The 26,459-nt window shown below is 52.7% G+C and overlaps 1 protein-coding gene across 1 annotated transcript; it reads right to left on the reverse strand.

The window, feature by feature from the left end:
* Window positions 1-18,834: 18,834 nt before the first annotated feature.
* LOC309793946 (forkhead box protein J1-like) lies at window positions 18,835-21,787 on the reverse strand (the record flags this gene model as incomplete). Its single annotated transcript, XM_082604849.1, has 2 exons — window positions 18,835-19,602; window positions 21,290-21,787. 2 exons carry the CDS (start codon window positions 21,785-21,787, stop codon window positions 18,835-18,837), a joined length of 1,266 nt encoding a protein of 421 aa, XP_082460975.1.
* Window positions 21,788-26,459: the final 4,672 nt, after the last annotated feature.

Below are 26,459 nucleotides of genomic sequence, written 5' to 3' on the forward strand. Positions count from 1 at the left end.
CCCAGAAACATGTCTTTTCCTCTACCCCTTGCCCTCTCTCACTCCTCCATGTCCAGCTTGTCTTGAGTCAAAGTTTTTTTTTTCTTCCCAAGTATTTATTGTTTTATTTTAATTTTTATTTTATTTTTTTATTAGTTTCTGCTTTATAACAAAGTGAATCAGTCATACATATACATCTGTTCCCACATCCCTTCCCTCAGGCATCTCCCTCCCTCCCACCCTCCCCATCCCACCCCTCCAGGCGGTCACAAAGCACCGAGCTGATCTCCCTGTGCTCTGCGGCTGCTTCCCACTATCTACCTTACGTTTGGTAGTGTATATATGTCCATGCCTCTCTTTCGCTTTGTCACAACTTACCCTTCCCCCTCCCCATATCCTCAAGTCCATTCTCAAGTAGGTCTGTGTCTTTATTCCTGTTTTACCCCTAGGTTATTCATGACATTTTTTAAAATTCCATATATATGTGTTAGCATACGGTATTTGTCTTTCTCTTTCTGACTTACTTCACGGTGTATGACAGACTCTAGGTCTATCCACCTCATTACAAATAGCTCAGTTTCGTTTCTTTTTATGGCTGAGTAATATTCCATTGTATATATGTGCCACATCTTCTTTATCCATTCATCCGATGATGGACACTTAGGTTGCTTCCATCTCCGGGCTATTGTGAATAGAGCTGCAATGAACATTTTGGTACATGCCTCTTTTTGAATTATGGTTTTCTCAGGGTATATGCCTAGTAGTGGGATTGCTGGGTCATATGGTAGTTCGATTTTTAGTCTTTTAAGGAACCTCCATACTGTTCTCCATAGTGGCTGTACCAATTCACATTCCCACCAGCAGTGCAAGAGTGTTCCCTTTTCTCCACACCCTCTCCAGCATTTATTGTTTCTAGATTTCTTGATGATGGCCATTCTGACTGGTGTGAGATGATATCTCATTGTAGTTTTGATTTGCATTTCTCTAATGATTAATGATGCTGAGCATTCTTTCATGTGTTTGTTGGCAGTCTGTATATCTTCTTTGGAGAAATGCCTATTTAAGTCTTCTGCCCATTTTTGGATTGGGTTGTTTGTTTTTTTGCTATTGAGCTGCATGAGCTGTTTTTAAATTTTGGAGATTAATCCTTTGTCAGTTGCTTCATTTGCAAATATTTTCTCCCATTCTGAGGGTTGTCTTTTGGTCTTGTTTATGGTTTCCTTTGCTGTGCAAAAGCTTTGAAGTTTCATTAGGTCCCATTTGTTTATCTTTGTTTTTATTTCCATTTCTCTAGGAGGTGGGTCCAAAAGGATCTTGCTGTGATTTATGTCATAGAGTGTTCTGCCTATGTTTTCCTCTAAGAGTTTGATAGCTTCTGGCCTTACATTTAGGTCTTTAATCCATTTTGAGCTTATTTTTGTGTATGGTGTCAGGGAATGATCTAATCTCATACTTTAACATGTCCCTGTCCAGTTTTCCCAGCACCACTTATTGAAGAGGCTGTCCTTTCTCCACTGTACATTCCTGCCTCCTTGATCAAAGATAAGTTGACCATATGGGTGTGGGTTTATCTCTGGGCTTTCTATCCTGTTCCATTGATCTATCTTTCTGTTTTTGTGCCAGTAAAACACTGTCTTGCTTACTATAGCTTTGTAGTGTAGTCTGAAGTCAGGGAGCCTGATTCCTCCAGCTCCGTTTTTCGTTCTCAAGATTGCTTTGGCTATTCGGAGTCTTTTGTTTTTCCAAACAAAGTTTGAATTTTTTTGTTCTAGTTCTGTGAAAAATGCCAGTGGTAGTTTGATAGGGATTGCATTGAACCTGTAGATTGCTTTGGGTAGTAGAGTCATTTTCACAATATCGATTCTTCCAATCCAGGAGCATGGTATATCTCTCCATCTATTTGTATCATCTTTAATTTCTTTCATCAGTGTCTTATAATTTTCTGCATACAGGTCTTTTGTCTCCTTAGGTAGGTTTATTCCTAGGTATTTTATTCTTTTTGTTGCAATGGTAAATGGGGGTGTTTTCTTGATTTCACTTTCAGATTCTTCATCATTCGTGTACAGGAATGCCAGAGATTTCTGTGCATTAATTTTGTATCCTGCTACTTTTCCAAATTCATTGATTAGCTCTAGTAGTTTTCTGGTAGCATCTTTAGGATTCTCTATGTATAGTATCATGTCATCTGCAAACAGTGACAGCTTTACTTCTTCTTTTCCAATTTGGATTCCTTTTATTTCCTTTTCTTCTCTGATTGCTGTTTCTAAAACTTCCAAAACTAAGTTGAATAAGAGTGGTGAGAGTGGGCCACCTTGTCTTGTTCCTGATCTTAGTGGAAATGGTTTCAGTTTTTCACCATTGAGGACAATGTTGGCTGTGGGTTTGTCATTTATGGCCTTTATTATCTTGAGGAAAGTTCCCTGTATGCCTACTTTCTGCAGGGTTTTTATCATAAATGGGTGTTGAATTTTGTCGAAAGCTTTCTCTGCATCTATTGAGATGATCATATGGTTTTTCTCCTTCAATTTGTTAATATGGTGTATCACATTGATTGATTTGCGTATATTGAAGAATCCTTGCATTCCTGGCATAAACCCCACTTGAGCATGGTGTATGATCCTTTTAATGTGCTGTTGGATTCTGTTTGCTAGTATTTTGTTGAGGATTTTTGCATCTATGTTCATCAGTGATATTGGCCTGTAGTTTTCTTTCTTTGTGACATTCTTGCCTGGCTTTGGTATCAAGGTGATGGTGGCCTCGTAGAATGAGTTTGGGAGTGCTCCTCCCTCTGCTATATTTTGGAAGAGTTTGAGAAGGATAGGTGTTAGCTCTTCTCTAAATGTCTGATAGAATTCGCCTGTGAAGCCATCTGGTCCTGGGCTTCTGTTTGTTGGAAGATTTTTAATCACAGTTTCCATTTCAGTGCTTGTGATTGGTCTATTCATATTTTCTATTTCTTCCTGATTCAGTCTTGGCAGGTTGTGCATTTCTAAGAATTTGTCCATTTCTTCCAGGTTGTCCATTTTCTTGGCATAGAGTTTCTTGTAGTAATCTCTCATGATCTTCTATATTTCTGCAGTGTGAGTTGTTATTGAGTCAAAGTATTAAAAGCGTGCTGGAGAAAGTCGGACAGCAACTTTCACAAATAAGCCAACTGCGCAGTTAACACCTCTTCTTCCCTTGTGAACAGTTTTATTCATTTTTAAGAATCATGCAGCAGTCCATAAATATTGCATCCTTGACGTCCCCACTGTAGTGTGCCCATGAGTGTACTCCAGGGAGTGAGGGGTACACAGATGGCACAACAGTACACACATATTTACACACACTAGGTGTGCAGATCCTAAAGCACAGTGAGCAAGCAGCATGCCAAGGTCAGGTGAACAGGACAAAAACCCTCCCCAGGTGAGATGGCTTAACGTGTGTGGATCCGTGCCCAGGAGACGCCCCAGCGTTGGCATGGCCTCTGGTAGGATGGGACTGGGGAGGAGAAGGAAAAAGGGCTCTGTGAGAAGGCTGGGATCACCACACCACCCGGAAGTGAGCTCATAGGTGAGCTCCGACTTGAGTGTGGCAGGAAGGAACCCCAGGCCTCCGGTTAGTCTGTGTCCTTGTGTGAGAAACCAGGCCCCGTCATATTCTCTGTGGGTCAACTGCCAACAACATGACCATCTCCAGATGATGACTGGGGCGGCTGTCCTGTTCCCCGACCAGGCTCTGTGCCCTGTTCCCTGATCCCAGCCCTTTTGGATGGGATATTTCTGCTCGCCAAAGAGCTAAATGAGGGCAAAGAGGTGCGGGGATGGGGGAGAGAGCAGGAACTGTCTGAGAAACAGGAGTGAAGGGCCACTTCTCACCCGGGTATGTCTTGGTTATGGAACCAAGGCCTTGAGGAATCTCTCTGAGCCTCTTCCTGGGAGAAGACAGACCCTCCAGAAAGGGTGAAGACAATGGCTTCCTCTTAGGGTTCCTGGCCACTGTGGCGACTGTTTACCTACATCTCCTTCATCTCAGGTAACACCACACTCTGAATACTACCTGCCGGGAGAGGAGGTGGATCTGTATGCCACCACCCCAGGCTCAGGGAGAGTCCCCTTCCCTAGTGCTTCTGGGGCTCAGATTTCAAGGAAATCAGGAAGTGTGGTTATTGCTGGAATCATCAATATGAAAGGGTCTGTAAGAATGTTTCGGGGAAAGAAAGGACATTAACAGGGGTCTGAAACAGCAGAGCCCACTGCAGGATTTCAGAGCGGGTGGACACCGGAACTCAAGGCAGAAGCTGAGATTTGGCTTGGCTCATGTAGTGTCTGTCAGGACCACAGGCCTCCACCTGCCCACCCCCAGGGCAGGATGTGAACCACAACCACCAGGCAGTGAGGGTCACCACGCACCTGACGGCACAAGGCAGCCACACAGGAGGTGCAAAAGATCCCCCGGCACTGGGCTCTCTTTGAGGCCTTGGGAAGGACCATGAAAAGTTCCTCTAGGGCAACAATTCCAACTACTAATTCAGGCCATCATGGTGGGCATAGCCTAGGGCTCTGTCACATCTCAGCCTCACAAACTGTTGGATCCCACTTTGCTTCTCAATCTCATGCTCCACTAACTAACCACCTCTTCCAAAAGCCAGCAGACAATGCATCTATCAGAGAGCTATGAGGAATCCATTGATAACACTAGTGTTGAGAGACGAACAGCCAACAGCTTACGGTCTTGCTGTTTCAGACTGTTATTTATATGCCTACACTGGACTGGGGTGGGGTGGACATGTGATTTGAACAATATCTCTAAATCTCTGATGAGCCTATGGAAGGCAGTACCTCCGGCTCCCCCCATCAGGCTCAGCTGATCTGGAGGACAGGGGAGGAAAACCGGTGGGATGGGGAGCCTCCCAGACCACCACTGACCCCAGCTCAGCCCTTCCCCCAACCTCCTTTGGGGTTCCTGGGCACCAAATGAGAACCACCGGTCCACCCCTCTCTCAGCTTCTTTCTTCAACTCTTTCAGAAAAGCGGGGTGGAGACGGGGGCAGCAGGGGTAAGAATGCCACCTGACAGGGCGGTAGTGATGAAACGTGATAATATACGACAGTCCCTAACAAGTGCCTGGTACATAGAGGGGGTCAAAAATGCCTTTGCAGTGTCACCTTAGGATGGAGCCCCAGGCCTTCCTGAGTGCACCTGATCATAAAGAACTCCCCGGTAGGTCATCATGTAACTGAGGGGTTCTCAGATTCAAGGCCTCCTTCCTAAGCAGACACACGAGGCATAGCCTCTGCTACCAGAAGCAAGAACTGTTTTCCCAACCAACCTTCTGGTGGTTGCCACTGCTTCTTGTCCTTGAGAGAGGAGCTCCTAATGCATTTTGAGGGAAACCCCACTTACAGTGCAATATGGCTTTCCCTTCTCACAGGAGTCATCCCCCAACGCCACCCCAATCTGCAGGTCTCAGATTGGTTATGATGTCCCAGAGACTAGAAAATGCCAGATGGGTGTTTGTAATGAAGTCACCCAAACTCTTGAGTCTTCTTGGTCTACCTCCTAAGGAGAAAAAAAAAAAAAAGATACAAAAGAAATAACCAGTCTGTAGACCACAGCTCCACCTGAAGATCAAGATACAGTGGAAACATTCCAGAGACTCTCTGCAAAGGGTCTCATGAGCTGCAGTTCGAGTGGCTTTAGCCCACAAGGAGAAAAGAGGTTTCCAGTCCCTTCTGAGAGGGGAAGGATCACGGTTGCGGAAGAAGATGAGTCTGGGAGAAGGGTCAGGTGCCCTCAGCATCCAGCTTTCACGTGGGTCTAAAAAGTCTCCGTGTGTCTGGCTGAGGATGCCCAGGAGGTCAGTGGTGCCATGAGGCCAGGATGGGATGTGAGAACGGGAGGAGAGCCCTGGTACAGGGGCTAAGGCTCTCAGATGGCCAAAGGATCCCACACGCAGAGCCTGTTCTCGGGGTCCTCCAGGCTGCCAGAAGATGGGCGTCTGCGCTGCGTGTTCCGACGACAGACCACGTTGTCGTCAGCCTGCCAGGCACCTGAGAAGAGGAAAGGAAGGTTACCGGACCTTTGGTTTGGTGCAGATGGTGTCTCTGGCAGGACAGTCCGGGAGTTTGGCACGAAAGCTGGCAAGATGCGCATTAGCTGGAACTCCCACAGGGTGCAAACCACAGCACGTGAAACTTGGGAGCAGTGGCGTCCACTGGGCGAGGGACAGTCATGGCCACTGTGGCCCACTGATGGAGGGACATGCAGGATGGTCCTTGTTTTGTGAGCTTGCCGTAGGATCCACCTTTGTATCTTTATTTGGTCTTGAAGTTTGCCTAAGTGTTACAGCGGACCAGGAAAAGAAACTGAGTCTGGCTGAGACTTTCACGAGAGCAGGAGGAGGTGAAGGGGAGGGAGAAGAGTGTGTTAATTTGGGCTCAGAGTTAGTGTTTGCTGTGGGGGCCAGGGTGGGGCAGGAAGGGACTGGCTGCCCAGCAGGGTGCCAGGGACCAAATGGCATGGCAGAGAACAGAGTGACAGCTGTTCCTCTCCTTCTGCACCCGAACAGCCCACCGAGAGTTGCTATCAGCTGGTGCCACCAACCCCAGGAGACATTAGCTCCAGAGCTTTGGGGTCCCCCGGGTACCATCCACGAAACTCATCATCTTCCCCCCTTGTCCTGCAGTTCCTGCACGAGAAGCACCCGCTGCCCATGCTGGAAACCCACTCTTGGTGCTTCTCTCTCCTTCATGCTCTGTATCCAATCCATCCTGACCTCCTGCTTGTTCAAGCTCTGGTAAGGTCTAAATCTGTAGTCAGAAAACCGGGATACAGCCCCAGCTTGTAACGTACTGACTGTGTGACCTTGGGCAGGTCACTGTACTTGGAGCCCTGGTTTTCCCATCCATCAGATGGGAGACAAGTACTTACACCCCAGGGATGCCGTGAGACTAAGCGAGGTGACATGGAAGAGTGGTGAGCAGGGCGCCTGACTCACAGAATGTGCGCGAAAACCATCCGCCCCCCAGGCCTTGTTCAGGCTACACTCATCTCCCCCAAGTCGTCCTCCCAGCCCACAGAATGACTCCATCTGATTCAGTCCCCCCAGTGCAGCGAGATGCCCCTTCTGAAGGGAGAGGATGAAGCCCTAACCCCCTGAGTTGGGGGAAAGCCTTCCATTCTCTGGCCGAGGACTGCTGAGCTGCCTCTTCCAGCACCTGCCCCCAGAAGGCCCCCCCTGAAGCCAGATGGGGTCCAGCGTGCTCCGAAGTGCTCCCCCACTGGCCCGTACCACCACCCCATTTCTCATGCTGTGTGGAAATTGCTGGATCCTCCAGCACACGGTGATCTCCTCCAGGGCAGAGCCGAGAGCCATGCCCTTCAGAGGGCTCAGTTCGTGGACGGAGCCGGCTGACCCTGGAGGGTGGGCGTGAGGCTCACTGTGTCACATTTGAGGGAGGCCACTCACAAATGTCTGGCGTCAGCTTCAGTTTAGGCCAGCCCAAGACACGAAACCCTTTAATGGCAGAAACACTAGGATTCAGCGGGTATAAATTGTGTATACCCATAAATGTCCTGGTGTGCTAATCCGCCCTAAGGCTCTAATAATAGTCTTGTGGAGGTGGACCCCAGGGGAAGGGGAGTGAGTGGGACAGGAAATGTTTAGGTATCTCTCACAGCCAGATGGAATGCGGGGATCTGTACTCCCTGGGGGTACCGGAGTCCGGCACATGGGTCCACAGTGCTTTTCCCCTCTAAGGGTGACAGGATGCAGAGCAGGCAAGATTGCGCTTTTAAGTTAGGAACCCCCAGATGAAATAAGTTGTTCCTTCATTTTATATAATTTGGTAGATCTCATACTTATTCCTCTGTGTTTAATGGGCAGGACTCCGGAACTGTGGCTGTTTGGTAGGAACGACCAAAAGCAAATGGTAAACAGGAGAGAAGACACACACACACACACACACACACACACACACACACACACACACAAAGTCAAATCAAAACACTGCCGCAGCCTCGCCGCCACCACCACTGGCTGCCAGGCTGCCTGGCTCTGAATTCTTGAGTCCTTGCTACAAACACCACCGGTCCAGATTCTGAGCCAGGGCTGAAAACTGGCTCCTTCTGAAACAGCCTGAAGACTCAGACCTGAAGTCTCTGATCTCCCCAGCTTCTTGGTACAGTCGGTGGTTCTCTTTCCTCTAAAAAGGCTTCTGCCAGACCCTCGGCGAAACCCTGCTGCTCCGTGCATCCTGGATGCAGAAGGTAAGCCTGGAAGGCGCAGGAGGACTTCCTGAGCGAGTGCTACCATTCTGTCCAGCCCTCAGCCAGAAAAGGGAGCCTGGAGATTCAAAATCCTTCCCGGGAGGTAGAGAAAGGTGGTTCCCACTTAATTCCCTCCTCAGGCTCAGAAACGGGGGAGTGAAGAGACCTCTAGAGGCAGATTTGGGGAGCACATCTAGGGGGATTCCACACACCTCTTTCCTGCCTCTACCCAGCCACTAATTAAATTTAAGATCTGTAACAGTTCCACCATCTTGTAGAGTTTCTCTCCAAGAAAAGAGAAAGTTAATTCCGATTTTTCCTTAGTATCTGCGAAGCATAACCCTTCCTAGTGGCGTCTTAGTCTTGGGTTATTTCAGGTCTCCATAAGTACTTTTCTTTTTCTGGCTGCACAGTGGCTTGGAAGATCTTAGTTCTCCGACCAGGGATTGAACCAGGCCACTGAAGTGAAAGTGCTGAGTCCTAACCACTGGACTGCCAGGGAATTCCCTCCATAAGTACTTTTAGATTTCATCGGTATGCCCACTCCTGTCCAATGCCATCATTTAAAAACATCTGTATCGGGCTTCCCTGATGGCGCAGTGGTTGAGAGTCTCCCTGCCGATGCAGAGGACAAGGGTTTGTGCCCTGGTCCGGGAAAATCCCAAATGCCACGGAGCGGCTGGGCCCGTGAGCCATGGCCGCTGAGCCTGAGCGTCCGGAGCCTGTGCTCTGCAACGGGAGAGGCCACAACAGTGGGAGGCACGCGTACCACAAAAAACAAAACAAAACAAAACAAAAACATTTGTATTTCCACTAATAAACTCAAATTATCTTTGCTTTTTCCCATCACACCACCCAGAGCCTTTTCACAGAATTGCCACTGGTCCCCTGGCCACTATCCTGACGCCTGTGTGATACTCCATCAGGTTCCTTGGGGCCCCGTCTACCTAGCATGGCCTCGCGATTATAGTCAGCTCATCACCTACAATGGTCAACTCAGATTTCCTCCCTTTGAGAACCTTGCAGAACAATCTCAGAACATACCATCGCCCCCCCACCTTGGTCTCGGGGCCAAAGAAGACCCACAGGCTTCTTAGCGGAAGAGGTGCTGGAATGACACAGGTGCTTTCTCAACATCACTCCCACAAGGGTGATGAGAGCAGCGAGGATGGGGACCTGAGCCATCCTTGCCGCGAGCTGGGGCTCCTGGCAGAGCACCTGTGGGCCTGGGGAGGGTGGACCATGGGGTGCTCCCCGGGCTCCCTCCTTGTGGGCGCTCCGTGAGGCGAGTGGCATCCGTGTGGGGAGGGAAACAGTGTGGAGAGGGAGACCAAGTGCCTGAGAAGCTGTCCTGATGGCCAAGCCAGCCTGAGGCACCTCAGTCATAGGAAGGAACTTTGAACTTACAGCTGAGCGTGGTGAGGTCTGTTGATTCCATGGGACCTACCACAGTGGATGCTCCTGTCATTAACCTGACATTAACCTGACAGATTCTTCCAGAGAGTTCCCCAGCTCTTTACTACCAGTGTGACGCTAACGGCAGAACCCGAGAAACATTTTACCAAGAGAGCAGATGCACTTTCCTTCTCTCGTAAGAGCCCTTGAGACCTCAGGTTGAGGCTACGATGGGACCCTCAACTCCCTCTCCCGGCAGGCGCCACTGTCATTCGGTTTCAGGTCTGGCCTGAACGGTGAAGCCAGTTTAATCTGAGAATGGCTGGCTCCCGAGATCACCGTAAAGAAGCCCAGGCATTGTTTTCCTTCCAGGCCTCGCTCTCCTGCCGCAATCCCAGAGTGGAATAAACATCCACCAGCAGGTTGGCCCGAAGGAGTTAGGGAGAGGAGGAAGCACAAGTCCTGGGGTCAGTTTCCACCAGCATGGGCGGCTAAAACAATTCCCAGGAGCTCTCTCTGCCAAACACGGGGGTTGGTGGGGAGCCACTGCGGGGAGGCAGGAGCCTAGATTCCTCTCTTGAAGCCCAGTGAGCGGCTGGCCGGCACAGCTGCCACAGACTCAGGGCAGAGTGAGGGCAGAGATGGCATCTTCCCCAACTAGTGACCAAAACGAATCCTGCCTGTAACCTTTGCCACCGAAGCATCCCCGCTTTTGTGGAACAGGGATTAATCTAGTCTCACAGATATTTATTTTTCCTGGAAAATTTCAGCATATTAAATACAGGCTCTTGCCAGTTAGGAATGGAAGCCTCAGCGAGGGCCCCTCGGATGTGCGTGCGCCCAGCAAGCTTGGGGTTGGGTGTGGGTGAACATGAACTTTCACACGAAGTCTGGGTAACCTAAATGAGTTTCAAAATAAACAAACTGGACAGACAGACGTACATTTGGCAAAAAGACATGAGAAACAAATGGACAGACAGAAGCCAGGTAAAGAGTGGGAAGGCAGGAAGTGAAGTGTACCCTGGACCTCAGCCACTCTGGCCCAAGCCTGGCTGGGTCAACGCTAAGTGGGAAGGGACCGGAGAGCCCCTGGGAAGGCTGTGGGAGGCGTCTCTGGGGATTACGGCTTCCTCCACCACAAGCCTGCATGGGGCCAGAGGGGTGAGTACATGGGTCTTCTGCAAGCTGATGGAGAGTGGCAACCACAGGAGTTTGTGTCCCTCCAGCACCTGTAACCATGTTGCAAAGAGAGTAAAGCAATGGACCCATGACGGGACCTGGCTGTCCTGAAGCTTAAACATGTCCAGGGCATGTTTAAGAGATTACAGACCACGCAACATGAAGGCAGTCTCTGCTGTGAACCAAGGAGGGGCAATTTCGACCTAGTCCACCAGGCAAGACGTGGCTTTAGAGCCATGGTTGGTGAAGCCCTTGGTGAGCATGGAGCAGAGAGACATCAGTGCCCAGAGTGTGACTGACAGGTGGGCTCCTCCTGAGAACTCATCCTGGATTCAGTTTAGTGTCATGAGAAGGAATAAGGGGCACGTTGATGGCCCTGATTGAATTTATAGAGTTAGGGCTCCAGGGAGAAGAGTTACCCTCGACCCCTGATTGTTCCTTTGGGATCCAAATCTAGGGAGCACAAGGCAACTGGTGGTAGCCCAGGGCTCACTGGGTCACAGAGCTAGTCTATAAAATGCTGGCTTTGAAATTCCTCTCTGATCCTAACTAAACACTCTCCTCTGAGTGGCTACAGGTTCCCTTTTCAAGGGCTCAGGCTCTCTTTCCAAGACCTTATCACAGAGGCCGTGTCTGCCTTAAACTGCCTGTTGATGGAAACAAGACCAGGCCCCCTGCCATGGGATCTGCAAGATCATGATGGAGTGGGCACGGTCAGGTCAAATCGGAAGGCTTTGGAGGTATTTTTGTGCCTTTCTCCATGCCCAAATAGATTCGCTTAGAGCAGAGTCGCTCTTTGCCCAAGGACTCTCCCAAGGCTGCCTCACTTCCTTTCAGCAACTGGCTCCCAGCACCTTAGCAAAGCCCATGCCTTCTTGCAGGAACTGCAGGGCAGGAGATGGGTGTCCCAGGGTGAGAGCAGGGGTGCGAGCAGGGGAGCGTCTCCCACCAAGTTCATGTTCAGCAGACTGCCACTCACCGGCTAAGCAGACCGCAGAGCACAGCTTATTGTCCAGTGCTTTCATGCTGGTGATGTCAAAGTCATTGTTATTGTCACACTCCATACCTAGAAATGCGAATGTCCTCTGGCCTCTAACGGAGTTAAGGCAGTTAGAGAGGACCTGGCTGTGTTTTTCTCTGCTTTGCTGTCCTTAAAATAAAAATCTTAAGGATGGAGACAAAAAACATCAAATCATATGTTAAAAAAAAGACAATAATTAAGTGGGGAGAGAGGACAATAAAGGAAACTGCGTGGGTACGTTTGTGTTCTCGCTCTGTTCTGCTCTGTTTCCTTAACTGGCCCCTTTCCAGCCTTCGTTCCAGGGAAATCAGACCCTGGGGAGGTCTGTGGGATTCGGACACGCAGACCCGGGCCCAGAGCAGAGCCTAAGCCAGGCTGGAAGAGCTAGGAGAGCCACGGGGGAAGTGACCCCGGGCTCAGGCCTGTGTCTGTCGGTGCACGTGAGGTGTGTTTATGACCACAAGGCTCTGCGAAATGACTAATACATAAAATGGCAATTAAAGCTCTTTGGTCCCGTAATTTTGCACCTCAAATCAAAGAATCGCATTGCTTGCAAAATTATGATTTATTTTCTTTGAGACTTAATTTTCTATTCTGAAGATGTTTTAAGGGGCTGACCAGAAACCTACAGTCGTGTAAGATGGGAAGGGGACAATTTTAGATGTTATTTTTTCAAGCCCCCACCCGGTTTTTTTTTCCTTGGTGAAAGGGAGAGGAAGAAACATACATCTACTGTGTACAGCATGTCAGGTGGAAACCACATATGGAATGTCAGGCGGAAACCACGTACTGCCCTGTGCCTTTTAGAAGCAAATATTCTACTGGGGACGACAATCACAATGGAGAACTCAGAGCCTTGCGCCCTGAAGACATCAACCGAGGAGAGGTAGTGCCCAACCCCGGCTTGGTTGGCGTGCGCGTGCGGCAGAGGCACAGCCTGGGCGACCACCCCTCCTCCGGCACTACTTTGCCAGGAGAGAGTGGTCATGTGCACATGCGCACCCCCTGCACACCACACAACCCCCCAAGCAACTGCCATGGCCAAAGCAGAAGCGACTAGCATGACATCTGCATCCAGGCTGGGATCCAGGTTTGCTCTGGAGGTTGCCCTTCGGTGGAGGCACCTCAGAGGAGCAGACGGAAGAGACACCGGTTCCTGGGACGCCTGGTCCTACAATCCCAGGTGGGATTCCCAGCTCGCCTACCCTCCCCCCCCCACCACTTCCTTGCTCTATATGTAGGTCGTTCCTTCGCTTCTCGGCTTACTAGAAACCAAATTCTTCCGACTGAAGATATGATTGACCTTATTTACAAAACAGAAATAGAGTCACAGGTGTAGAAAACAAACTTATGGTTATGGCGGGGGGCAAGGGAGGGGAGGGATAAATTGGGAGATTGGGATTGACATATACACACTACTATATATAAAATAGATAACTAATAAGGACCTGCTGTAGAGCACAGGGGACTCTACTCAGTACCCTGTAATGGCCTATATGGGCAAAGAATCTAAAAACAGAGTGGATATATGTATATGTATAATTGATTCACGTTGCTGTACAGCAGAAACTAACACAACATTGTAAACCAACTCTTCCAATTTAAAAAAATATATCTACTTGAGGCCTGAATGATGGTAAAGGGACTCGTTCCAATAGCCTACAAACACTAGTGTACGCTGAGCTGCTAACGTCTCTTCCCCTCACCTTTGCTGTGCCGCCAGGGCTGTGATCCTTCTGCTACTGTAACATCAGCCGTTTTCTTCACTAAAGCAGGAAAACCTACTGCCTAACAGTCGGTTCCCCCAAGGGGAGGAAGCTGTTCTCCTGCTGCAGCTGAACTTTGGGGCTGCTAGAGCAGTTCTGTGAGACTCGGCTGAGAAGCTGAAGCAGGAAGGAAGGTGATGGCAGTTGCCCAAGAAGCTTCAGGATCTACTCAACGTAGATGGAGAACTCCATGTATCTTCTGCAGCCTTGGCTCAGAGGCCCAGAAAGAGCCAGGAAGGCTGCTGAGGTCCTCAGATACCCTGCTTGCTTTGATATTCCATCAAGAAGACAACCTTTCCCCAAAGCCACACCCTTGAGCAGTGCCACCAAGTCACACCAGTGCCCCTTTCTCTACCCTTCAGAGAATACCCGGGAGAGAAATATAATAAAAGGGAGCAAAAGACCAGGTCTTTTACCATCTTCTTGTGTGGGTGATCCGTCCTCTTCTTCTAGAACCTCATTTCCCTAGGACAGAAGGAAGGCACTGTGAGTCCATAAAGCAGTGAAATGAGCCTACTGATTGTCAGAAGACAGAACTAACCACCCTCATGGTATCCATACATTTCCTGTCCGTGTGAGATGGCTGGGAGGCCCAGCAGAGGCAGATTTTGCTTGGCGAGGCAGGATCGGCCCGTAGGGACCAGGTCTAAGGCACGTTCCAGAGGGACCAGGTCTGAGGCACCTTACAGAGGGACCCTGGGACTGTCAGGATTAGCCTTGGTCATAGTTTAGCTCACACTGTTTCTCTCAGGTGGAAATCAAAGTTGTCAAATGAAAAAGCAAACCGTGAGATCATAAAACTTTCAGGAACCCTTTAGGATCCCCAATCCCATCCAGATACTCCTTTGAGAACATCTGGCTCAAGAGAAAGTTGTAGAGTCCCCACTGGGAGCTGGGCATTCCATATACTTCAGGCACACCTCCGTCAGAGCACTGCTCACGCTGAGTTATAACTCTGATTCCTCCATCAGATGGAGCTCCGGGATGGGTGGGATGGGTGGATTGGGGGTGTGGGCAGGCAAAAGCCATGTCACTCGGTCTTTGTGTCCCCCAGTGCCAGGAAGATGTGAGATGCCTGTGCCAGGTAAATACTAAGTGAATTGGAGGACAAACACCCTCTCAAGGGTCTGGCCTGGAAGACTTCCCTCTGGAACTCACCCCACGCCTATTACGCTGAGACCAGCGCCCTCTGCTAACCGGACAGTCCCTCTGCTCTGCACCCTGCCTCTAACAGATCCAAGTGCACCACCTTGGAAGGCTTCTTCCAGAAGAGCCCCCATCCTATTTGCATCCTGTGCCAGCGCCGGCAGTCCCTCTGACCGGGGAGGGGCACCAGCGTCCACCTTGCTCTTACCTCTGCATCCTGCTCTTCAGCGGTGGCGACGAGGCCCGCAAAGTTGCAGTCTGGAGACGCCGCTGGCGTCACCTGCAAAGGAGCAACAAAAGTCAAGGTGCAGATGCCACCGGCTCTCCTACCCAGCTCGCCTGGCAGCAAGCGCAAACCAAGTCCTCAGGACAGAAGTGGTGCCACATGGAAGATCACATCTGAGGGAGTCTGTGATTCAACAACCCGGTACCGTGTTTTCCAGGGCTCCCCTCCCGAGCACTGGGGGGCTTTGCCGATCTCCCTGGCAGGCCCTGGACTGAGCTCCTTGGGACTCGAGTACAGAGCAGAGCAGAGCGGCGAGGGCGATCCCATGCTCCTCTCTTACGTCTCCTTCTTCTGAGGGGGTCCTGCTGGCGGCCCGGGGGCAGGGGAGAGCCTCCCCGTCCTCTTCCGTGCCAGGGGCGATGTAGGAGCCGGACATGGAGGAGACGGTGTCGGTGCTGACCTGGGAGGACACCATGGACATGACCTTCCTTCTTCAAGTCTGGGTCCCCAGTATGTTGAGGGGGGCAGAGGCGGGGAGAAGAGTGTTTCCTGCCCTCAGCTCAGCTCTTCAGGAGGCCTGGCGCATTTGCTTCAGGCCAGCATGGAATCCCATCCCGGGGGCCTTCCCGTCACTGGAGCTGGGGGTGGCCTGTCCCGTGGGCAGACGGTGAGGGTCCCCAAACACTGAGTTCCTGAACATTGCCCCTCATCCCTTTCCTGGCTGGCGATACATGGGGGAGGGAGGATAGGGAAGAGGTGGAAAGTGAGGAGACAGAAAGCTAGCTTCTTGCTTTGGGAAGGGACTGTACCACACCTGAGGGTGAAGTGGCTGAAGGGCTTCTCACCTCAAACGTGGAGATCAAAGGAAATGCGAAACCTGCCCAGAGAGCTTGAGTCATGGGCTCAAAGCCACACAGGGCAAAAGAGAAAGGACAACTCAGTGCAACATGGGGTCCTGGATTGGGATGTTGGAATGGAGAGGAGCATTCCTGGGGTGATCTGCAAGACGTGAAGGGGGTCTGCGGTTACATGGGATTACCAGGTCAGTGTTCATTTCCTGATTGTGATGGTGGTACTGGGATTATGGAGGCGTGTCCTTGTTCTAAGGAAACACACACTAAAGTATCTAGTGCTAATGGGGCAGCCTGTCTGCAACTTACTGTTAAGGGCGCAAAATATATATTGACTGGGATTACATCGAATCTCTAAATAAATACGGAGTCACTGAACGTTTTTTCAAAAAGCCACCCAGCCAAGGGCCGGGGCAGGGATGAATAGGAGGGAAAGGATCCACTCACGCTTCCCGCCTCCTCCACCGCCAACCCCCAAACGCTGCCTGCTGAAAGGGTGTGTGAAGCCCTGTGTTGTGGCCGCTTCGGAGCCCCCTCTTAGCTTTGGCTGCTCGTTGGCAGCATCCATGGACCCTTAAAAGTGCCAGTGTTTGGGTCCCAGCCCCAGAGACGCTAGTCCCAAGCATAGGGATTTTCAGGAGCTCCTGGGGATTCTTCCTGGCAGCCAGAAGCTTCTTCAGCCTTTCCTTACCTGGCAGGCAGTTCTGCAAGACCCTGACCTTGCCCCTCTTCCCCCAGCATGGGCCCAGGCAGAGGGTGAGGAGGGGGGACAGTGACCGGCCCCACCTGTCAATCCAGGATGTACCCCTTTTGGCGGGGGCTGGAGGCTGAGCCTGGGGACCAGTGGAGAGGCTGGAGCCCCCATGTTCCCCCAGTGCTGGGGAGCGTGGGGAGGAAGGCTGGAGGGTGGTGGGGAGAGGGAGGGAGTCGTTGCTTAGGGGGTGAAGGGAGTCTCAGAGGGAGGTTGGGGCAGCCTCCTCAGCAAGCGGTGGGAAGGGGATGGGCTGCCTCCTGAGCTCTGTAAGGCCCCAACCCGCCTGGCCCTGCAGTGTGCGCACCCTTCGAAAATATTTTGAATAATTAGCAAGGGAAAGCAGCAAGTTGGCGGGGGAATGCCAGGTTGTCCTGGAGCCAGCCTCCAGTGCAAGGAAAGAAAGGGGCCTCAGGAGAAAGGGGCCCGTGGAGGCTGGGCAGGATTGTGTAGGACAGTGCCCGTTTGTGTGTGTTTGTGTGTGTGTGTCTGTGCGCACGTGCACGTGAGTGCTGGGGGAAGGGGCTGTGCACCACAAGGGCGTGCTGGCGGGGCCAGGTGCAGGCTCGGGGGAGAGATGGGTTCCAGGCAAAGCTGGGGTGAGGGGGTGGAAAGGTGCCTGCTGAGTGTCACATATTTGCTGTGCCTCAGTTTCCCCATCAGAACTCTGGTACGTTGATTCCTCACAGGCTGGAGCTGTAGGGTCTAGGCACCCCGTCTTCCGTCTGCCCTGATGGCCTCCCTCAGCCCCAACCTGCATTGGAGGGAAGGCCCTGGGCGGGGTGAATGAACCCCAGGGTGGCAAGTGGGGCCCCAGGGGCTGGGGCCCTCTGACCTCACACCCTGTCCCTTCAGGAAGGGACCAAGGGAGGGAGGAGCTGGAGACAGGCCCAGGCGAGGACCGCAGGTGAGTCTGGGCAGGCCCTCAACTTGGGCGAGGTGGGGAACGTGAGCCGAGCCCTGGGCAAGAACGGCCTTTGTGAGTGAGTCCTCAGGGCCAGGGAGGGGGCTGTGCCTCCTTTGCCGCCTGCTCCTCGGGGCTGTGGGTACAGTCTCCCCATTGCACATAGAGAGGTGCCGAGGCCCTGGCTGCAGGGGACCCCCGAGGGCCGCCTCTCAGCCCCTTTCTCTCTGGGCACCCAGAGATCCTGAGGAGTGCATCAGGGGACACTCTGCAGGCCTTTGGTGACCCCCATCTTCCTCCCAGCCATTCCCCCTTGGGCCGTGGCCTCCCCAAAACTGGCCCATGCTTTTCCCCAGAGAAAGTTGCAAGCAGGTCCATTTTGAGACTTTTTAAAACTTTAGTTTTAAAAATGTTTTTATTGTAAATCACTTTCTATGAAAAAGGTTAAATTGCCCGATGGGTTAGGAGAGTGGATGTGGGATGCAGCCCAGGGCGTTTATAGTGGAGCAAGACACTCCCCTGCAGGAGTGCAAGCAAGGGCAATGGGCCATTCCCCCATTCCTGGTCCCAGTGGTTCTAGCAAGCACTGCGTCCCTCCCAGTTAAGCCTCAGCTCTAGCTACACTCACTACATTAGTCTGTCTGTCCCCTTTCCCTCCGCAGCTTGGCTGCCCCAGCCCCGAAACCCCAGATCCCCATCTCCCCGCTGCTCTCAGCCTCAAGTTGGGCTCAAAGATTAGGGACACATACCCTCTGCCCCACCTCTAGGGATGAAGCCAGAAGATCCCAGAGGCCTTAGAAAATCTCCTGGCTCCACCCGGCACCCCGGCCTCCTTTCTGTCTCCTCTCTCTTCCCCCCTCCGCCTAGCTCCTCCTCACAGACTGCCGGGAGAGGCCTCTTGGGTGTTCATTTGCAGTCACCTAATCAGCATTGGTTGTACCTGGGAACTTGCTCTGGATAGAGACCTGGGGAGGAGAGCAGGAGAGAGAGAAGCTTGGAAGCTAAGGTGTTCTGGGGCGGGCCCTGTACTGATGTTTCCAGCTTGGCCAGGGCCCCTCCAAGCCGCAGCTCTCATAGTGCAGGGCCCTTAGCGTGTCTCTGGGGCAGGGAAGAAGTGGATCAATGAAACACTGTGTGTATGGGGGGCTGGGGAGCGGAGGCAGCAATTTGGGTCCTGGGCCCCAATTCTCAGCCTGCTGGACTAGAATCTGAGGATGGCCTGGGCTGGGGGCCGTGTGGCCTGGTGGGGTGAGCTGGCCCAGCCCCTGCCTGGGCGGTAGGGTGTCCATGGGCCTGCACTGGCGGGGAGGGGGGCAGTCTGGGCCCAGACTTCGGTGCTGTCTGGAGGTGGGGCAGGGCCTGGCTTCTTACAAGAAGGCGCCCAGGCTGGCCCAGTCATGCAGGTCAGAGGCCAGTGTGGCATCCCCGGCCTCAAAGAGGGGCTCGGGGGGCAGGGAGCTACGGGTGCTCTCGTCCCAGGGGTGCTCCAGGAAGGATGTGGCCAGGAAGGTCTCATCAAAGTCCAGGCTGTCGGTAGCCTGCTCCGCTGGAGGCCCCCAGGTAACAGGGCAGTCGATGTGGTGGCCATGGATGGTGAGGTCCACGTCCCCGTGTGAGGCAGGGCTCAGCGGCGGGATCAGCTCCGAGATCTCCAGCGTGCCCAGCTCCCCGTCCAGCGTGCCAGCGTCCAAGATGGCCTCCCAGTCAAAGTTGCCCTTGAGGGGTTCCAGCTCACCCTGCTCCTCCTGGGTCAGCAGCAGGGGGCTGGAGGGCCGCGGGACCTTGGCCTCCTGCTTGGGCAGCGGCTGTTGACGCTTACGCCCCAGCCTGCCCTCGCCTGCACCCCAGCCCGCCTCCCCAGTGGCCTCCTCGAACTCCCGCAGCAGCTGCTGGGCCTCGGTGCTCACGGTCAGTGGCCCGGCCCATGGGGCGGCGCTGGGCTCTGGCACGGCCTGGCGGGCAAAGGCCGGGTGGATGTGGACTGGGGGCAGCCGCTGCTTCTTCAAGGCCCCACTCAGCAGCCGCTCGGCGTACTGGGGGTCGATGCACCAGAAGCCCCCCTTGCCTGGCTCGTCCTTCTCCCGAGGCACCTTGATGAAGCCCTTCTTCAGGGACAGGTTGTGGCGGATGGAGTTCTGGACACAGGGAGGTAGGAGAGAAGGAAGACAGCTGGGAGAGTGGGTGGGGTCAGTGATGGGGGGTTCCTAGAGCCACTGCCAGTCCCACCACCACCTTCTCTCCGATGGGGGCAGGGGAGACAGAGGCGCTGCTCCGAGCGGGAGGCTCTGGGACACCAGCCACGGGGCACCAGGAGCTGGGAGTGCTGTCGGGGGCTTTTGTTCCCTTTGGCCAGGATATCTGCCTGCTCGGTCATCCGAGCCCTGAGCCGCAGGGTGGCTCTCAGTGCCAGCCTGTCCTGCCCTCCCTCCGTTACCCCGCTGCTTGCGGCCTCTGGTCAAAGGCCTTGGCTCCCCCAGGTCCTGGACGGCCATCTCCCTCTGCCTGGGCCTGGCTGGCCTTCTCTGTTTGTGAAATGAGTGAGTGGGTGTGAGGGTGTGTGTGTGTGGGGGGGGATGAAGTGTGGGAGTATCTGATTACTTTCCTTGTTTCTAGAGCCGGCTGCTGGCCTGGGCCCTCACCCACCATGTCCCCCTCCTCCCACCCCAGGCTCTGAGGCCTCAGTTGATTATTACCCAGCCAAGAGCATAGCGCTCATTCCTGGGGCCTCTCAGGCTTGGGGTAGTGTGTGGGGGGGTGGAGGGTCTCTGCTTTCTCACCAAGGTTACAAATGGTACCTGCCCCAGGGTCAGGGCCCAAGCAATCGTGGAATAGCTGTGATTACAGGAACTCTGATCCTGTGACCTGTGCCACAGGGAAGGATCTGTGCATCCTCAGGGTCTCTGTCCCCAAGTAGCCCCTGATCCTGATGGTCGAAGAGGCTCAGGGCAGCGTGTGCCCAGCCTGAATCACCATCCTGCCTTGTTCAGGCCTGGGTGCACAGTCCAAACCACGCTGGGGCACAGGGGTCTGGGGCCTGGTGGGTGGGGCCGGCAGGTGAGTAGTGCCCCCTGGCAAGACTGGGAGGTTTACATGGTGGTCTGGGCCCCTTGGCTGCTCTGTGCCAGGTTCCGGAGACTTGGAACATGAAGCCAGTGTGGGAGGAAAGAGCCCCTGTGGAAAGCACGTGGCTGAGGTAATTGTCCCCCCAGGGAGTTTGATGAGAAGAGGGGGAGGAGTGTAGGCAGGAAACTAGGGAGGGCTTGGGGTGGGGGCTGGCACAGCAGCTTTCGGAAGGCCCCGTAGCCCTTCCACTGGGACACCGATGGCCTTCACACCCCGCAGCACGCCCCTCTCCCCTCCCAGAGCCCCTCCAGCCAACTGAAAGCAGGCGGGATGCAGAGTCTGGCAGGAACGATGCTCTGCCTCCAGTCAGGCCCTGACAAACTGACCTTGAGGAGGGGAGTGTCGAGGAATTCCAGGACTTGGGACAAAAATGTGTCCCTCAGTCCATCAACCTACCCTGGGGGGCTGTGTCCACGCATAGTTCAGCCCTGGTCTTTGGGCTGAGCCTGCCGGATGAGTGACAAGTTCTTTCCCCTTGAACCTCTATGTCGGCACCCCTGCAGCCCTCTGAACATCCTCCCTCCTCCGTCTCTGAAGTCAAAGGGGCAGCAGTCCAAGCACTGGGCTCCCTTGAGGTCCTTCCTGGACGGCCTTCCTCTCTCGGGGCCCTGGCCGTACCGCGCCTACTTGGCCTGCGGATCTGGGATGTGAGTCCAGTCCGCGAGGGCATGGGGAGGGAGGGAGGGAGTGCCTCCCTACCTGCCAGGTGGGATCAGCGTGGCGGAAGTAACAGAAGTTGTCCGTGATCCACTTGTAGATGGCCGACAGGGTGATCTTGGTGGCCTTGCTGGCCTGCATGGCCATGCAGATGAGCGTGGCATACGAGTAGGGCGGCTTCACGTGCGGGTTGGTGGCGTAGTCCACGTCGTCGGGAGGCGAGGCCTGCAGCCCCGAGGGGGCGCTCCGCGGCGTGCAGGAGGACGTGGGCTTGCCGGGTGTGTGCGGCTGCCCCAGGCAGGCGGGGTCCGCCGCCAGGGGAGACCCCGGCTCGGCCGAGCCTGCCAGCTCGTGGGAGCCGTGGGGGTCGGTGTCCCCCGAAGGCAGGGCGGGGAGCTCGGCGTTGAGAATGGAGAATTCCTGCAGCCACTGCAGGCTGGTCAGGCTGTCATTCAGGGCGTTGGACTCCTCCAGGCCGCCTTCCGGTCCGGCCTCCTCCGCTGCCCCTGCTCCCGAGACGCGTAGCCAGCTCTCCGCCATATCTGCGGGGACTCTCCGAGGGGGCTGTCAACATCCACGAGCCGAGCCGAGGGTGGCCGCCGAGCTCTCCGGCCCGCTGACTCCCGCGGCTTCAGTTACGCAGCCTCCCGGAAGCGGGCTTCCATCCCGCGATCCGGGGGTAGCCTCCTCCAAACGGAATGTGGTGCCTGCGGGGACCAGAGCGGGAACTGAGCCCTCTTTCCCCACCCCCGAGGGGAGAGTGTGGGCGAGGGGGGAGGCTCTTACTAAAATCCTTCCTGCAGCTGGGGAGGATCTTTTACTGCCGACGTCGGGGAAACAGAAGGTGTGCCCGGGGCTCCGACCCACACGGGGTTCGCCTCGCTCTTTTCCTCTTGGATCTTTAAGAGGAGACTTAATTAGCCCAACGAGGGAATAGTGTAGGGGCATGCGAGGCCACCCGTTTCTCCCTCAAAGCGGGGAATTAACCCCCCTCTCTCCGTCCACAACCAATGGAAATGGGGCGAGAGAGTCCAGGAGGGCAGTACGACGGGTCGGGGGGCGGGGGAGGTCGTCTGATCTTTGAAAAGGGATATTAGGATGGGGCTCAAGGGGAAGGAAGGAAACAATACAGAGAGTTATAAGGGGGTGGGAAGTGAGTGTCCCCCAAACGCCTCTGATGTCAGTCCCCGGGCCCTCCACTTCCGTCGGGGACGGATGGGAGAGCGGGCTGGTACTGACGCCCTCCCTTCCCACGGCCGGCAGCCCTCCCCGTCCCTTACCTGGCTCAGAGCGCAGCCCGGGCCAAAGGAAGCTTCTCAAAGAAATTCCTCCCACCGCCCACCCTCACCGCGGCTCTCTGCTCCCAGCTCCAGGGCCCAGCCAGCAATCCTCGTCGCCACTCACGCCCGCCGGCGCCTCTCTGAAAGCCAGCGGCTGGGGCCCGGCACTCAGTAGCCGCTCGCAAGGCGTCTCCTGCTGCCGTGGCGACGCCCCGCCCATATAAACAGCTTCCGCTTCTGCCATTGGCCAGGGCATCTCCAAAGAGACCGCGGGCTCTTAACGGCTCTCTCACGCGGTAACTCTCTTCCAGCTCCCTCCTGCCGCCCTCTCCCGCGCGCGACCCAGCCCCCTACCCGCCACCGCGTCCCGGCTCCGCGCATTCCCGCCCGAGGGCCCCGCGCAGGGCTCGGAGAGGCGCGCGGCTCGGCGCTCCCGCAGAGGCCCCGGGGCCCTCGGCGAGCAGTTCGCCGCGGGAACCGTCCTCCGCCCCACCCCCTTCCCATCTGGGCTGCTCAGAGGTGGCGACGGCTCCTGGGACGCAGCCCGTGGCGCGGGGGCCAGGGCTGGGTGCATGCTTGGGGCTTTCCTTTCCTCTCCTCTGGGCTGCGAGTGGCACTTCCTCACGTTTCTGCGGCCTGTCCCGGTCTCCCGACCGAGTGTCGTCTTGGTGCCCGCAAGCAGGTCTGACTCTCCGATGCCACCTGCCGCTCAGATCCGCAGAAACCGCAGCCCCGGTCGCAGGCACCCCAAGGCGGCTAGGGTAATCCAGTGTTTCCCGGTAAGCGCCCCCTCCCCGCCCCGTCCTCAGCAAGATTCCCAGAAGCTGACATTCCAGAGGCTTCTTCGGAAGTGCTCTCCCTCCTTTCCAGATAGCCGAGGAAACAGAGCCGTTGGGTGAAACCCAGGAAAGCCGTGGACTTGCCAAATTCTTTGACTGGGGTCATTTGCCCCATTCATTTCACCAGCCTTTAAGTGACGGACTAACGGTGGACTGTGGTCCTTCCTCCTCCCCTCCCCCAGCCTCCCTCCCGTCACCAGCTTTCCTGCTCTTCAGTTATTGAGGAGCTGCAGTTGGAAGTTCTCTGGTTGAAGGGGGTGGGTGGAGGTGAGGGCTCCTTATCAGGCCTCTGGGCAGGAGCTGTGCCCGGGGGATGGTACACCAGCTCCCACCCAGAAACATGTCTTTCCCTCTACCCCTTGCCCTCTCTCACTCCTCCATGTCCAGCTTGTCTTGAGGCAAAGTTTTTTTTTTCTTCCCAAGTATTTATTGTTTTATTTTAATTTTTATTTTATTTTTTTATTAGTTTCTGCTTTATAACAAAGTGAATCAGTCATACATATACATCTGTTCCCACATCCCTTCCCTCAGGCATCTCCCTCCCTCCCACCCTCCCCATCCCACCCCTCCAGGCGGTCACAAAGCACCGAGCTGATCTCCCTGTGCTCTGCGGCTGCTTCCCACTATCTACCTTACGTTTGGTAGTGTATATATGTCCATGCCTCTCTTTCGCTTTGTCACAACTTACCCTTCCCCCTCCCCATATCCTCAAGTCCATTCTCAAGTAGGTCTGTGTCTTTATTCCTGTTTTACCCCTAGGTTATTCATGACATTTTTTAAAATTCCATATATATGTGTTAGCATACGGTATTTGTCTTTCTCTTTCTGACTTACTTCACGGTGTATGACAGACTCTAGGTCTATCCACCTCATTACAAATAGCTCAGTTTCGTTTCTTTTTATGGCTGAGTAATATTCCATTGTATATATGTGCCACATCTTCTTTATCCATTCATCCGATGATGGACACTTAGGTTGCTTCCATCTCCGGGCTATTGTGAATAGAGCTGCAATGAACATTTTGGTACATGCCTCTTTTTGAATTATGGTTTTCTCAGGGTATATGCCTAGTAGTGGGATTGCTGGGTCATATGGTAGTTCGAGTTTTAGTCTTTTAAGGAACCTCCATACTGTTCTCCATAGTGGCTGTACCAATTCACATTCCCACCAGCAGTGCAAGAGTGTTCCCTTTTCTCCACACCCTCTCCAGCATTTATTGTTTCTAGATTTCTTGATGATGGCCATTCTGACTGGTGTGAGATGATATCTCATTGTAGTTTTGATTTGCATTTCTCTAATGATTAATGATGCTGAGCATTCTTTCATGTGTTTGTTGGCAGTCTGTATATCTTCTTTGGAGAAATGCCTATTTAAGTCTTCTGCCCATTTTTGGATTGGGTTGTTTGTTTTTTTGCTATTGAGCTGCATGAGCTGTTTTTAAATTTTGGAGATTAATCCTTTGTCAGTTGCTTCATTTGCAAATATTTTCTCCCATTCTGAGGGTTGTCTTTTGGTCTTGTTTATGGTTTCCTTTGCTGTGCAAAAGCTTTGAAGTTTCATTAGGTCCCATTTGTTTATCTTTGTTTTTATTTCCATTTCTCTAGGAGGTGGGTCCAAAAGGATCTTGCTGTGATTTATGTCATAGAGTGTTCTGCCTATGTTTTCCTCTAAGAGTTTGATAGCTTCTGGCCTTACATTTAGGTCTTTAATCCATTTTGAGCTTATTTTTGTGTATGGTGTCAGGGAATGATCTAATCTCATACTTTAACATGTCCCTGTCCAGTTTTCCCAGCACCACTTATTGAAGAGGCTGTCCTTTCTCCACTGTACATTCCTGCCTCCTTGATCAAAGATAAGTTGACCATATGGGTGTGGGTTTATCTCTGGGCTTTCTATCCTGTTCCATTGATCTATCTTTCTGTTTTTGTGCCAGTAAAACACTGTCTTGCTTACTATAGCTTTGTAGTGTAGTCTGAAGTCAGGGAGCCTGATTCCTCCAGCTCCGTTTTTCGTTCTCAAGATTGCTTTGGCTATTCAGAGTCTTTTGTTTTTCCAAACAAAGTTTGAATTTTTTTGTTCTAGTTCTGTGAAAAATGCCAGTGGTAGTTTGATAGGGATTGCATTGAACCTGTAGATTGCTTTGGGTAGTAGAGTCATTTTCACAATATCGATTCTTCCAATCCAGGAGCATGGTATATCTCTCCATCTATTTGTATCATCTTTAATTTCTTTCATCAGTGTCTTATAATTTTCTGCATACAGGTCTTTTGTCTCCTTAGGTAGGTTTATTCCTAGGTATTTTATTCTTTTTGTTGCAATGGTAAATGGGGGTGTTTTCTTGATTTCACTTTCAGATTCTTCATCATTCGTGTACAGGAATGCCAGAGATTTCTGTGCATTAATTTTGTATCCTGCTACTTTTCCAAATTCATTGATTAGCTCTAGTAGTTTTCTGGTAGCATCTTTAGGATTCTCTATGTATAGTATCATGTCATCTGCAAACAGTGACAGCTTTACTTCTTCTTTTCCAATTTGGATTCCTTTTATTTCCTTTTCTTCTCTGATTGCTGTTTCTAAAACTTCCAAAACTAAGTTGAATAAGAGTGGTGAGAGTGGGCCACCTTGTCTTGTTCCTGATCTTAGTGGAAATGGTTTCAGTTTTTCACCATTGAGGACAATGTTGGCTGTGGGTTTGTCATTTATGGCCTTTATTATCTTGAGGAAAGTTCCCTCTATGCCTACTTTCTGCAGGGTTTTTATCATAAATGGGTGTTGAATTTTGTCGAAAGCTTTCTCTGCATCTATTGAGATGATCATATGGTTTTTCTCCTTCAATTTGTTAACATGGTGTATCACATTGATTGATTTGCGTATGTTGAAGAATCCTTGCATTCCTGGCATAAACCCCACTTGAGCATGGTGTATGATCCTTTTAATGTGCTGTTGGATTCTGTTTGCTAGTATTTTGTTGAGGATATTTGCATCTATGTTCATCAGTGATATTGGCCTGTAGTTTTCTTTCTTTGTGACATTCTTGCCTGGCTTTGGTATCAAGGTGATGGTGGCCTCGTAGAATGAGTTTGGGAGTGCTCC

Source organism: Mesoplodon mirus (assembly GCF_964341445.2).
Source record: "Mesoplodon mirus genome assembly, chromosome: 18".
Classification (NCBI taxonomy): Eukaryota; Metazoa; Chordata; class Mammalia; order Artiodactyla; family Ziphiidae; genus Mesoplodon; species Mesoplodon mirus.